Raw genomic sequence first — 14,254 nt, 5'->3', positions numbered from 1 at the left:
TCAGCCTGGGAAGAAGGTTTGCCATAGCCGGTGATATTTTTAAGAGTTTTCCACATGTTTGCTGGTTCATTTGCTGAGAATTGATTCTTTAGCTTTTCAGAGTAGCTTCTTTTTGCTGCTCTTATCTCCCTTGTTAGTGCATTTCTGGCCTGATTGTACAGCATTTTATCACCTTTTCTGTAGGCTTCCTCTTTGGAATGTCGTAGCTGCTTAAGTTTAGGTGTAAACCAAGGTTTGTTATTACTGTGTATTCGCAAGTTCCTTGTAGGTACACATAGGTCTTCACAGAAGCTGACATATGATGTTACAGTATCTGTGAAGAGATACACTTTTCATGGTTCTGGCAGGGATGTTACTTTTGGATGACAGAAATCCTCTTATGTAAAGTACCGGGCTTAATGCTTTACTAAGAGAGAGATCTGCCTTGAGAATATTTGTAAGAGGGCCCCAAAATATTTGCAAGATATTCATATATCATATTCGAGGTGATTCCAGATACCTTTACACTACCGTTACACCTCACAAACATTTGCACAATCCAGGGAAGTCTTGCTTGCTATTTCCAAGCTATATTTAGAAGATGGAGCCTTGGGGCGGGGCAGCTGGAGGCTTTTGGGAAATAAGATTCCCAGAAATCTCTTTTGGATTCCTGGAATCTTCTCAAAATAACAGTGGTAGAACCATTAATATTTTATAAAACCTGTTTTTTATGGTATTCCACAAAAGGAAACAAGAATCTATGAATTGGGAGGGTTACATAGAGTAGTTAAGTAAGTATATACTTAGTATATATATTTATACTGCAATGGAAGCTTTATATAAGGTAGGCATGTTCAACCTTTTAGCTTGGACTGCATTGAGTGAAGGGAGAATGGTCTGGCGGTGGCTGCATGCAAAATAATAATAATAATAATAATAATAATAATAATAATAATAATAATAATAATAACAACAACAATAATAATAATAATAATAATAATAATAATTTAATTTATAGACCGCCCTTCTCCCGAGGGACTCAGGGCGGTGAACAGCCAGTTAAAATACAGGAAAACAAACAATATTAAAAAACAACCCTTAAAAAACTCATTCAATTGGCCAAAACTAAAACACAATTACACCCTATAAATTATTAAAAATTTAAAACCCCAATTAATCAAATTTAAAAAAAAAAATTTTTTTTTTTAAATCAAGCCAGTCCAGCGAGACAGAACAAATAGGTTTTAAGTTCGCGGCGAAAGGTCCTAAGGTCAGACAATTGTCGGAGTCCAGGGGGAAGCTCATTCCACAGGGTAGGAGCCCCCACAGAGAAGGCCCTCCCTCTGGGGGCTGCCAGCCGACATTGTTTGGCTGACGGCACCCTAAGGAGTCCCTCTCTGTGAGAACGCACCGGTCGCTGGGAGATTGAAGCTGGCAGAAGACAGTCCCGTAAATATCCCGGTCCTAAGCCATGGAGCGCTTTAAAGGTCGTCACCAAAACCTTGAAGCGCACCCGGAAGACCACAGGTAGCCAGTGCAGTCTGCGCAGGATAGGTGTTACATGGGAGCTACGTGCTGCTCCCTCAATAACCCGCGCAGCCGCATTCTGGACTAACTGGAGTCTCCGAGTGCTCTTCAAGGGGAGCCCCATGTAGAGAGCATTGCAGTAGTCCAGGCGAGATGTAACGAGAGCATGAGTGACCGTGGATAGGGCATGCCGGTCCAGGAAGGGACGCAACTGGCGAATCAGGCGAACCTGATAAAAAGCTCTCCTGGAGACGGTCGTCAAATGATCTTCAAAAGACAACCGTCCATCCAGGAGCACGCCCAAGTTGCGCACCTTCTCCGTCGGGGCCAATGACTCGCCCCCGACGGACAGCCGCATCTGCAGCTGACTGTACCGGGGTGCCGGCATCCACAGCCACTCCGTCTTGGAGGGATTAAGCTTGAGCCTGTTTCTCATACAGTAAATGTAAATACAGTAAATGTATATTAAATACCATAAGTTCACAATCACAATCCTGAAGTGTATTGCAGGCTGTGAGAACTGGGCCTTGTTAGTACCTCCCCAGAGACACCTTAAAGCAAATTATGCTTTCTTATTGGCTGACTTAAAACCACTTTATTATTTCTATTTTTTGAACAATTATAATCATCCCCCCAAGGGGAGGTGCACCAATCCTGGAAGTACTGCAATACCAGGCTGATGCTTGGAGTGGATAGAGCAAGCCCTTAAACCATCTCCTAGTTCCAAAAATCCATTTAATATATAGTTCTCAAATAGAGAACATATCAGATATTAAACTGATAAGAACAGATACTACACTTGATCTTAGCCAAAAGGCCGAGAAGCGATAAGCTAGGAAAGGCCAAGGTAAAAGCCCATCTTTTCAAAGCAACATTGTGGTAACTGTGAGCAAATTCAAGCGGCTGAGCATTTCACCCCTTTTATAGTAGATATCGTTTGTAATCTTCACAGACTTGTTCTGTGAATATTCTTATGTTCATTGTCCAAGGAAGTAGCCATCTATTATAAAATACAATTGCAGAAAATTTGAAAACTTTTCACTTATATGGATTTCTTGAATGCCTATATGAGTATTCTAACTGTGATTGGTTTGAAATCTGCATAAGCCTTCCCATTTCCCCCATGATGCTTTGCATAGGTGTTATTCATCTGCCTACCAGTAGAGGTTGCAGGAGTTTTCCCTTTACTGTAAGGTTTCATGTGCTTTCAGGAGCATGATGACATTTCCTGTACACTTTGGATTTCCCAAGTCTGTTCCAAAATACTTAGTTGTAATAAAAAACTTTGCTTGCTCTCTTTTCAAGTTTTGATTTGATCACAGTATACATAGCTATTCTGAACAAAGGTGATAGTTTTATTTACTTTCTATAATTTGAACAGCAGTTCAAATCTCTAGTGCCACGTAACGGGGTGAGCTCCCGTTACTTGTCCCAGCTTCTGCGAACCTAGCAGTTCAAAAGCATGTAAAAAATGCAAGTAGAAAAATAAGGACCACCTTTTTTGGGAAGTAACAGCGTTCCGTGCGCCTTTGGCATTGAGTCATGCTGGCCACATGACCACGGAGACATCTTTGGACAGCGCTGGCTCTTCGTCTTTGAAACAGAGATGAGCACCGCCCCCTAGAGTCGGAAACAACTAGCACATATATGCAAGGGGAACTTTTACCTTTACCTCATAATAATCTATTCCTGCCAGATTGCCCCCCACTCTCCATCAGTCTTCCAATGAATAATAAATATCTTTGGGAGAAGTAGTCTTGAGAACCAGGTGGAAAACTGAACAGAAAACAGGGTAATAAATAAAATAATAGGAGGTGTTGTCGTTCTGTTGCTTTATGGCAGTTTTAAGGGCTTAACCCATTTAATTTGGTCCATGGATCGGTTCTTTATGAATATGAGCAAAAAGAATGTGCATTTTTGTCAAAAGAACTTTATAAACACATTGCTAATAATTATTAACCTGGAACATAAAAAACCTTTGTGGTACAGATTAATAGTTTACTTTTGAACACACTATAATCTGATAATCAGGTTAAAAACACTTTCAGGTTGAGGAAAAATACAAAGGAACAATAGGATGGAAAAAGCAGAGAGGGTAAAGTTAAACAATATTGGGGGAACAAACTTGGGAATGAAGTTACAAGTGAGAAAAAAAGTTAGAACCCAGGGAATTGGAGCAGTATTATGGTATAAAAATTGTAGAGTCAGGGAGGATAGATTGACAGATCTAAAGATCAGAAATTTGCTAAACTGCAGTTGAAGTTTGGAGATAAGCCCCTTTTTCTGTTTTGTTTGATTGGCTTTCTTTAATGTACATTGTTCATAGACCTTTTATCTGAATTAATTATTCTGTTAAGATAACTACGTAGGTAAGGGGTGAGGAAGTTTATAAAGAATATAAATCTTTATACTGTTGAAGGAGGAAGTAATTGGTGTTCGCTTCGCTTATCTATGAAACGACACCAAAAGCAGTTGCAATGCAATAAAATGAAAGATAAACCAAATTCAGTTTTCAAAGTGCACCTCAGCAAATTGTTCCTTCCTTGCTCTACCCTCCCCTCCTCATTAGACTTTAATTTCTAGAACCCTCGTTAATACTGTGCTGATGGGGAATGAGTTGTCTTCCCCTAATAAAAACTAAAAATTCACACTCGGCTCCTTTGGTGCTTTGGCCCCATGCAAAGTTTTTTAGCTAGAGATTGGCTAGTCATTTACATGAGGCAATTGTGTGCCTGTGTGGCTTCCCTTTGCTGTTAAAATGTTGATTGTCATCGTCAGTCAACAAACAAGTTGTCTGTTTCTTTCCATTCACAGGGTGCCACCCCGAAAGACGGGCCCAGTGCTGGCTGCACGATTGTAACTGCCTTATTGTCGTTGGCATTAAACCAGCCTGTGAGGCAAAATGTTGCCATGACTGGGGAAGTGTCGTTGACTGGGAAGATTCTCCCTGTGGGAGGCATCAAGGAGAAGACCATTGCCGTAAGTGGAAACCGCGCAGTCCTTCCGCTGCTAGCAGTTGGTTCAAGAAAACTTGACGGCTTCCCTGTTCTAAAGTTTGCACACAGTCTCTATTCCTGCACTTTATCCAAGTGGGTTATATGGCATTCAGGTTTCCAAGCAACAGTTAAATCTATAAAATGGGAGACGAGCAAATCTCTTCCATCTGTTATATCCCTCTTTCCATTGTGGGTGGTCTTCTGTTGCCAGGGATTTGGATCAGAGCAAGATTAGGATCCTTGCTTAGGGAGGTATCAGATTTCTAGTGGGCCGCTGTGTATCTGCTAGTGGAAGAGATTGCTATAACCCTTATCTGATCCAGCAAGGATTTATACTGTGTACGTTGACCATCAACTCAATCATTTAATACCAATTGGTCAGTTGCTTAAGAATTTTGAATACACTTTTCAGAGGTGATTTATAAGGACCGAATTGGCTCACTTGGATTTTACTTGTTAAAAATACTGTTTTTATGAGCATCATTACTTACAATCGAAGGCCCAAGGAAGGATAGAGCACTGGAGATCTGGGTTATTCAGGGGCTATGTAATAAATCCTTGATCATCCATGATCCATCTGACAGTGGCTGCTAGTTAGAAGCTGTCCAGTACTTTTTCTTTCTCCTTTTATCCTGAATAGTAGGTACAATGGCAGCCCTGGAGGCCATCTTTTTCTTTGGATCTTCAGGGCTGCCACACTTGGGTGGACGGGCACGCGGTGGGAACTGGGCGGTGGGAACTGGGCGGTGGGGGTTGGTTGGAGGGCGATGAGGTGAGATGTGTAGCCATAACATCATTCCTTCGCTGGGAGTCAAGGGCATTCAGCCTGCCCCTGGAGAGGCGTGACTGAGAAACAACTCGTTAGGATGGTGACCTGATTGGACCATGTGATGGACATGTGGTGCAGGGGGAGGGACTTGGACTTCCCTTTGGGTGGGGAAAACCTGGGAGACTTTCAGATTCGGGTTTTCCTAGATGTGCCAGTATGACATCTTCTAATATAGTGGAACTTTTGAGGAAGCGAGAGGTGTTACTTGGAACCCTGACATACAATTCAACGTAACTATTGACGGTTGAGCTACCAAAATAATTTAAGGGATTGTGGATGACAGTAGAGGTATTTGCTGTTTCCAGGCAATTTTCATAGCCTGGAATATCTTCTCCTTAATAAGGTATTTTATGATCTGGTCTCTGGGTTAAGCACAGGGTCGGACCATGGGAGGGCAGAAACCTGAGGCCAGGGGAAAGAGCTGGTTTCTCAACATTTCCCCCTCCACTTTTCCCCCCAGGCCAAGAGAGCTGGCGTCTCCTGTATCATTCTCCCATCAGAAAACAAAAAAGATTACAGTGACCTTGCTGAATTCATCACGGAAGGACTTGAAGTACATTTTGTTGAACATTATAAGGAAATCTTTGACATTGTTTTCTCCAAGTCTTGATTCTCCAGGAAGGTGAACCACTGCTGGGGTTCCCTCTCGCCTTCTCACTCGCTCCACTCTGGAAGGAAAATGTGCAGGCTCAGCAGAGGGAGTGGGTGGGTGGGTGGGAGTTTGACTACTGCGATGGCCTACTGCCCAGAATGATGGCTTTGGTTTCCTTTCCTTTACTCACTCTGAAATATATTCTACTCAAACCGATTTGAATTATGAACCAATTAAAATGTTTCCTGTGACACAGGGCTACAAGACTAGACTGAACATATGTGAGGAAGTCTACGACTCCTCATCTTTCTCAAATGTATTTTCTTATTGGAACTTATAAAATCCAGATCCTGTCGTCTCTTGGTACTTTCTACTAGCACTTTATGAAATAAAAGTGGAAGTATATTTAAATCGCCTCTGGACAGTACAGCCAGTGATGAGGACGAAAGCATGGGATGGGGAAACAGATCTCAATGTAACAAATTTCATTATTCCCCATGGCACAAAAACAAAATCAACCAATCTTTAGTAGGATACCCCTCAGGCAAGTTGGTAATGCTGCCCATCTGGAAGATAATGTCACCTGAATTATTTGTTGCCCACTGTGCTGTATTTGGCAAAATATGCTAAATTATACGTGAAGTAAAAAAATATAGCAATTGCACCCATGACATACTTAAGCTCAAACAAAATTCACTATGTCTACATGTATTCTTCAGACACATGGTAGATCTTAAAAGTCTGTTGATCTGCATCGTTTAATGTTACATAAACAGCCCTTCCATCACTCTGTAAATTTCAGGGTGATCATTATCACCTAAACCACCCCAAGGTGAGCTTTTCAATGCTAAATTTATAACCTCCTAATCCAAAGAATATTCCACACACTGCTGGGCTTCTGAAATAAGCTTTATTGGGAACCAGGATGCAGAATTCAGTCCTTCTTGGCTGCTGCTTTCCTCATGGCTGCCAGGACATTGCTGAGTTCTTCACGCTTCCTCTTGGCACGAATGTGAGTCCCTACCTGTGGTGAGACGGAGCAAAATGTGTTGGCATCTAAGAGCTGGAAACTTGGCGGAAAGAACAGACTTGTGTGATGGAAACACTCTGGAGCAGGGATCTCCAACTTTGTCAACTTTAAGACTTGTGGACTTCAACTCCCAGAATCCCTCAGCCAGCAAAGCTGGCTGAGGAATTCTGGGAGTTGAAGTCCACAAGTCTTAAAGTTGACAAGGTTGGAGACCCCTGGTCTGGAGAATATGCTGATTAGAAGAAAAAGAAATCATTCTGGCCATTATGCCAGGGATCCAGCCTGATCCCCTTCTCCTGTTTCTTCCAAGATAAGGAAAACATCCTGGAGTAATAAAAGGCCAGGTGTCAGCTTTGGAAGCCATACTTGGCCAAAGGCTTTCACACACTGCCACATTCTCCTCTGTGGGAAAGGAGGGGAGTAGGGTGAGGGTGAGGACCCAGATTGTTGGGGGCAATAAAGTTGACTTTCTATATAATATACAAATGGATGAAGACTATTGCTTAACACAGTGTAAGCCGCCCTGAGTCTTCGGAGAAGGGCGGGATATAAATTCAAATAAAGAAAAAATAGTACAAGGGATGATTAGACATAACATTTTTCCTGCCAGTCAAGGTCAGGCTGGGTTCGCATCTGGAGGAGTGGCTGGAGTGATGCTTCGACATGGGACGGTTGAAGATTGGAGCATGTGACCAGCAGAGGGGTCATGAGGGTGGAGATCTTGGAGTTTGTATTACTGAGGAAGGAACCAGAACCCCAGTTTCGGTTTTCATCCAACTGTGCCAGTTTACCTAGGCTAGTAAAAGAACTTTGGAAGATGTTGGCTTCGGAGTCTTTTTTGCAAGAGGGGTTTTCTGGAACATTGACACCAGGCCTTAAGAGATGCTAGGGCCTGACTGGAACATGGCTGGTGTTCACCAGGGCCAGACGACTTAATTATCCTGGCTGTTTTTGGACTGACTCCCAGCCACTTTTACAACAGCTGTCAGATCTTAAGTTATTTCTGGATCAAGGAAAGGAGCTCTTGAATCAAGCTCAACTCCCCTTGACATAAATGGGGACATCCATGTAGTTTTCTCGAGAGCAATACCAGCAAGTTAACAATGTCCAATTCTGGGATTCTTTGGTCAATAGCCCTCCTGGCTTTTTAGAGGTCTGTCACCCAAGGGACAATCGGACTTGATGTTGCTTTGCTTTATCCCACTGAAACCAGCTAGGCTAATCTTAACTACAGAGGGGGCAAATGGGCTCCTTTCTCAACTGGAACTGGGCGATGTGACCTCTCCTTCCAGGTGCTTTGTTCACTGTGGCAACGAATGAGAAGGTAGGAACACAATCTCCCACACAGCACAAAGGAAACACCGTCCTCTGATGGTTCTGCCTTCAAGGGACAACCTGACAGATGTCCAAAGACCCACCACTTCCTCTGCACAACACTCACCCTTTTCTTTATGAACTTCAGAGCTCTCTTGTCTTTGGAGACTTTGAGCAACTCCATTGCTCGTCTCTCATATGGTGCAAAACCACACACTTCTCGGATCATGTCCCGTACAAATTTGGTGTGTTTGGTCAGCCGCTGTTGGGAGGAAAAAAAAATAGTGCAACAGATTTCCATAAGAAGGAGGCACTGGTTATTAGAAAGAAAAGTTCCCACATAGGGGCCTTCTACTTTTAGCACACATAGACATAGAAGCATGTCTTTAAAGCCATCCCTAAAGGGTGGTGCCATCCAAATGTGCAACTTTCAGAATTCCAAGGTAGCATCAGGATAGGAAGACTACAATAAGAGAATAAGAACCAAGAAGGCAAGTTAAAGGCCTGCTGTCCTAAGCAGACTCTTCATCCAGATGTATCGGGATAGGCTGTTCCAAACTCTCACCGTCTTACATGCTCTGATAGCAGTGTATGATGCTGCAATGCATCTTCCAAGATAGCATTCGAAGAACAAATCTGGAGTGATTTACAAGCATCCTTCTACCACCAGGGGTCCCCAACCTCCAGGCCATGGCCTGTTCAGAATTGGGCATGACCAAGTGCCCACATTGTTCCAAAGGTGCTTTTCCAAAAGGCAACGGGGCTTTCTTGAGGACTTGCCTCTTGGAAAAGCACTTTTGGGACAACTATGACCTGGATGATTGAGACAATAATAGACAAGCGCCCAAATCAAGATTACATGATCGTGGGAATACTGCAACTTCAAGGACCAGTCATAAATCCCCCTTGTTCAATCCTGTTCTTAACTCTGTTCAGCTGCTGAGTGAGTGGTTGCTAAATGAGAACTATCTGCACTGATTTTGAAGAGGGCACTTCTTGTAAGAGCTCTGGTGGCGCAGTGGTTAGAATGCAGTACTGCAGGCTACTTCTGACTGACTGACTGCAGTTTGAGTCTCACAGGCTCAAGGTTGATTCAGCCATCCATCCTTCCGAGGTGGGTAAAATGAGGATGCAGATTGTTGGGGGCAAGAGGCTGACTCTGAAAACTGCTTAGAGACGGCTGTAAAGCACTGTGAAGCGGTATATAAGTCTAAGTCCTATTGCTATGCGGTATTTGAATGTGTGATTCCAAAATCCATTACCTTCTTTTAGAATAACTACTGTACTTTTCAGAGTATAAGACGCATCCCCCCAAAAAAGAGGGTGGACGCATCTTATAGACCAAATACGGCCATTTTTGGCCTCCTGAAACCCTGCCCTGCGCATCCCGTTTTTGCCAATAACAGGCCCATTTTTCACAAAAATGGGATGTGCAGAGGGTTTGGGAGGCCTGCAGTGCTCCTGGGGACTGGGGAGGCCAAAAACAGGATGCGGAGGGGAGGGGGCCCAAAAAGCCCCCCCCCCTTTTTTTTTTTTTGCAAAAATGGAACATGCAGAGGGTTTGGGAGGCCTGCAGAGTGCTCCTGGGGGCTGGGGAGGGCAAAAACGGGATGTGCAGAGGGCAAAAACAATTTTTTTTCCTCTTCAAAATTTCGGTGTGTCTTATACTCCGGTGCATCTTAGTCTGAAAAATATGGTAATCCCATCTTCATTTGGAAATTGTCTTGAAACGGATCAGACTGCCCATTTTCTGGGGGCTGTCTACTCTGAGAAAACTTCACCAAGCTCGAACAACTGAAACCACTCTTCCTATTTGTTGTGACCCAGGCCCAAGTAGGTAGTAGGAAACTCAGTCAGTGAAAAAACAAACTTTATTCAAACAGCTGACAATTGCTTCATTCCCAGTGTAGTTTAACTAAATTAAAACAAATTCCTCCCAACACAAACCTTGGTCCAATTAGGCAAACTGCCAAAGGCCTTTCTTGGCAAACGTTCAGAAGTCACCAAAACAAAAATAAGTGCAAAACATAGATGATGAAGACAATGAAGCTACCAACGTTGTTTTCTGGCAAAGCCAAAAAGCCGTTGCTGGTCTGTTTTAAGCTTTATGGGAGGAGCCAATCATCTCTTGTCCTCTCTGCTTGAGCTGCTCTTGCCTTCTGGCAGCTCTTCTCAAGCGTGCATTAGGAATAGGCTCCTCCTGTTCCTCTGCCTCCCTACTGTCAGTCTCTGGAGGCTCTGGAGTCCGCACCTCACTCCCCGATGGCCCTGGCCCCACCTCAACCTCATCATTGTCTGACTCCATTGCCAGCTTCGCAGGCTGCTGGGGAACTACAACACTATGTTTGTTACTACCAGAGGCCCTTTCTTGCTGGAGATTGAATATAACACCTAGGTATAAGCCACAACCCTTTTCTATTAGAATCTTGTTAGCCATTTCTTTTTTTTTTATGGCGACCTTCAAATGAGTTCAAACCCAAAGAACTGTTCCAATTACCCTAAGGTGATTCGGAATGAGGAGGGCTTGCAGAGCCTGCTACCTCAGGGGTCCCCAATTGGCGGCAGACCAATACTGGTCCATGGTCCACTGGGATCCAGGCCACACAAACTTTTTTTATACATGTGCGGGAAATTGGGTTGCATGCCCAAAACCATGCCCCCCTCCCCCCTCTGTTGCCGGTCCACGAGCCAGAAAGACTGGGGACTGCTGTGGTACTTTTCCCATCTGTTCCAAAATCCAAACTTACCCCACGGCGTCGACAGTGTCGTGGTTTTGATACATTCTTGGTCACTTTGTGGCCTTTATTCAGGCCAACGGCCATTGGATATCGGATCGCCATGGCTAGAAAAGAGCAGGGAGTAGTTTTGATTAGTCGTGTACTCTTTTGTTCTACCAATTCATCCAAAGAGATGAGAGACAGCATACTCTTCTACTCATGCCAACAACTGACCAATATCCTTTCCTGGACTACCTCACAGGATTGTTTTTGTGGGAAAAGTAGGAGGAAGTATATACACTGCTTTGAGTTACTTATGAGCCATGGTGCTGCAATGGTTAGAGTGCAGTACTGCAGGCTATTTCTGCTGCCTGCCTGCAATTTGGCAGTTCAAATCTCACCAGGCTCAAGGTTGATTCAGCCTTCCATCCTTCCGAGGTGGGTAAAATGAGGACCCAGATTGTTGGGGGCAAGAGGCTGACTCTGTAAACCACTTAGAGAGGGTTGTAAAGCACTGTGAAGTGGTATATAAGTCTAAATGCTGTTGCTATAAAGTAATAAAGGCGGGATAAAAATCTAATAAATAAAAATCCCATTCTGCTTCCAATTAAATTTTCTACAAGGAATGTGCAGCATTTCAGATTTGAAGGCAAGGTCTTTTGGAATGTAAACTGTCTGCAGCTCTATATATCAATATGTTTTCCTGGGGTGACCCTATAGCATCAGAGAACAGCAGGACAGGTAATCCTCAACTTACAATCACAATTGAGCCCAAAATTTATGTTGCCAAGTAAGAAATTTGTTATGTGAGTTTTGCCCCATTTTATAACTTTTCTTGCCCCATTTGTTTAAGTGAATCATTGCAGTTCCTGAATTAGAAACATGGTTGTTAAGTGAATCCCCATTAACTTTGCTCGTCAGAACGTCGCAATAGGAGATCACAAGACCCCAGGATGCTGCAACGGTCATAAATATGAGCCAGTTGCCAAGCATTCAGATCTTGATCGTACGATCATGGGGAGGCTGCAACCGTCGTAAGCATGAAACAGGGTCATAAGTCACTTTTTTCAGTGCTGTTGTAACTTTGAACAGTCACTAAATGAACTGCTGTAAATTGAGGACTACATGTATAATCTCAGAAGATGGTGACTGCAACTTCTTAGCTGCAGAAACTCAAGTGCTCTGAGGCAGGGCTCTCCAACCTTGGCAACTTTAAGTCTGGGGGACTTCAACTCCCAGAATTCCCCAGCCAGCTTTGCCTGGGATTCTGGGAGTTGAAGTCCCCCAGGCTTAAAGTTGCCAAGGTTGGAGCCCTGCTCTGAAGGACCTTTTTGCTTTCAAAGCCCAGCACAGTCTTTCCTAATCAAGTCCTTATTTATACTAATGGATTTGCTTTTTCCCATTTATTAAGTCTTTCAAATAACACGGTAGAAAGATCCCCAGATCTATTTCAACAGCACAACACCCCAATAAAAAGAGTTAGATCAAAATGGTCAAACCTGACTTCTAACCTCATAATTAAATACATTTGAGTTATAAAATGATTCATTTCATTAGACTTTTGTTTCCTGACATCAATATATCAATATCAATAAGACAATTAATAGCCACTGGTAGAAAAAAACCCATCCTGGGCAATTAGCTACTTTTCCAGAAAATAAAGGGAGTACAAGGAAATCATTAAAAAGCACTGAAACATCTTTCTCAACACCAATTAAGAAAAAGAAATTGAAGGATGTTTTCCATTCATACTCTACTTACAAAATTCCTAGACACAACTAGCAGATCAACATGGGAACACTAGAATACTGGACTAAACAGTCCCCGGGGGAATCCTGGGAGTTGAACTTTATACAACATTGCCAGGATAGCGAAAAACACAGACCTGATCCAACATAGCTGTTCTTCTGTACCTCATCAGTACAGTTTAAGTTATTGCTTAAAAAGCAGTTGTGGCCAGCTACTGCAGTAAGTGGAAATTCCACCAACATGTACCATGTGTATGCGCTAAATTGCTTTTTTTCAGTCATTTTGCTTGCTTTAAGCCAAGGGGAAAAGTTTACTGTGGAGTTTAAAGTGGAAATGACAAACTCCCTGCTTTTGGAGGTCTCTCCCTGATCAAATGGCTGTATAAGTTGGGAGAAAGTGGGGAGCAATGAATGGTCACCTCCTGGCCCAGTCTTTGAAGTGGGGAGTCTTTGAAGACTATTGCCTGACATAGTGTAAGCCGCCCTGAGTCTTCGGAGAAGGGCGGGATATAAATGCAAATAAAAAAAAAAAGTGATGTAGCATGCTGCAAAGCACTAGATGTTTTAGCTGGGAATAAGCAAGAACGGTTGTTGACTTAGAAAGCTATCGAAGGAGCTGGTTCTCCTTTTTTCCCCCCCTTTTAAAACACTCCACCCCAACTGTTTTCGAGTCACGGTTTAGTGCTTTGATCATTCTTCCTTATGCTATTTACAAATCGCGTCAACCTTAAAAGACTGTGATATGTAAGAAGCAGAGGCAATCAGGCCCTCGTGTAAATTTTTTTTTTTTGCATTTATATCCCGCCCTTCTCCGAAGACTCAGGGCGGCTTACACTATGTCAAGCAATAGTCTTCATCCATTTGTATATTATATACAAAGTCAACTTATTGCCCCCCAACAATCTGGGTCCTCATTTTACCTACCTTATAAAGGATGGAGAGCTGGGGTCTCCAACCGTGGGCAACTTTTAAGACCTGTGGACTTCAACTCCCAGTAAAGCTGGCTGAGGAATTCTAGAAGTTAAAGTTCACAAGACTTAAAAGTTGACAAGGTTGGAGAGCCCTGTTACAGAGCCATGGGGGAAGGAATCCCCACTTACGTTAAGCAGCTTCCCAGTAAACTGCTGTGCATTGACCACTATGGCTGCTGCCCATCTTAAATCCTGCTAGCCTCCCTACAAATCCTGCGATTAGGCACGTCTTTTTTTTTTAGATCCACCAACTGAAACGGATCGAGAGCCGTTTATTCGGGGGGGGGGTACCCCGCACCTAGACGTTCACTAGACCACACAGCCATTTCGTGATACGTCTTTTGCTTCCACCCCCAGCCAGATCCGGCCCTAGACAACCCTTCCTTCCTTTCAGCCCGCTCCCCGACTACTTCAGGCGGGAGGATGGACGCCGATCCTCCGAGATCGTTAGGGATTCCTAACTCACCTTCTCTGCTGGTGCCGCAAAGACCGCGCCGGAAGAGGGAGAGTCGAAGCTGCGCGCGCAACAGAACCCGCTTCCGCCGCAATCA

The 14,254-nt window shown here is 43.5% G+C and overlaps 2 protein-coding genes and 1 non-coding gene across 4 annotated transcripts in view; 1 reads left to right on the top strand and 2 right to left on the bottom strand.

The window, feature by feature from the left end:
• The window catches only part of LONP1 (lon peptidase 1, mitochondrial), a 48,500-nt gene extending 42,166 nt beyond the window's left edge, over positions 1-6,334 (top strand). Inside the window, exons 17-18 of the mRNA XM_058163242.1 lie at positions 4,321-4,485; positions 5,792-6,334. Of these exons, the coding sequence (XP_058019225.1) occupies positions 4,321-4,485; positions 5,792-5,941 (315 nt within the window). The 3' untranslated portion in view covers positions 5,942-6,334. The remainder of the gene's footprint in view (positions 1-4,320; positions 4,486-5,791) is intronic.
• LOC131189411 (U2 spliceosomal RNA) lies at positions 2,145-2,335 on the bottom strand. Its single transcript, XR_009153025.1, has one exon. It is a non-coding gene; the product is annotated as a U2 spliceosomal RNA (small nuclear RNA).
• A 485-nt stretch (positions 6,335-6,819) lies between the features above and the next one.
• Positions 6,820-14,233, bottom strand: RPL36 (ribosomal protein L36). Of its 2 annotated transcripts, none has more exons than XM_058163245.1 (4): positions 14,170-14,233; positions 11,015-11,109; positions 8,395-8,529; positions 6,820-6,947 (listed from the first exon to the last, which is right to left on the bottom strand). In XM_058163245.1, exons 2-4 carry the CDS (start codon positions 11,105-11,107, stop codon positions 6,858-6,860), a joined length of 318 nt encoding a protein of 105 aa, XP_058019228.1. In that variant the 5' UTR covers positions 11,108-11,109; positions 14,170-14,233; the 3' UTR covers positions 6,820-6,857. The 2 variants fall into 2 exon arrangements, with proteins under 2 accessions (XP_058019228.1, XP_058019229.1); XM_058163246.1 differs by lacking the exon at positions 14,170-14,233 and adding an exon at positions 13,657-13,680.
• Positions 14,234-14,254: the final 21 nt, after the last annotated feature.

The sequence above is a fragment of the Ahaetulla prasina genome, chromosome 1 (assembly GCF_028640845.1).
Source record: "Ahaetulla prasina isolate Xishuangbanna chromosome 1, ASM2864084v1, whole genome shotgun sequence".
NCBI classification, from domain to species: Eukaryota; Metazoa; Chordata; class Lepidosauria; order Squamata; family Colubridae; genus Ahaetulla; species Ahaetulla prasina.
The sequence above is the reverse complement of the archived record's forward strand: the minus strand, read 5'-3'. Positions and strand labels throughout refer to the sequence as shown.

Coding starts and splice junctions, on each gene's coding strand:
- RPL36 (XM_058163245.1), bottom strand. CDS start 11,107: ATGGCGATCCGATATCCAATGGCCGTTGGCCTGAATAAAGGCCACAAA. Junction 8,530..11,014: donor GACACTGTCGACGCCGTGGG/GTAAGTTTGGAT, acceptor TCCTCCCAACAG/CGGCTGACCAAACACACCAA. Junction 6,948..8,394: donor TGAAGTTCATAAAGAAAAGG/GTGAGTGTTGTG, acceptor GTCTCACCACAG/GTAGGGACTCACATTCGTGC.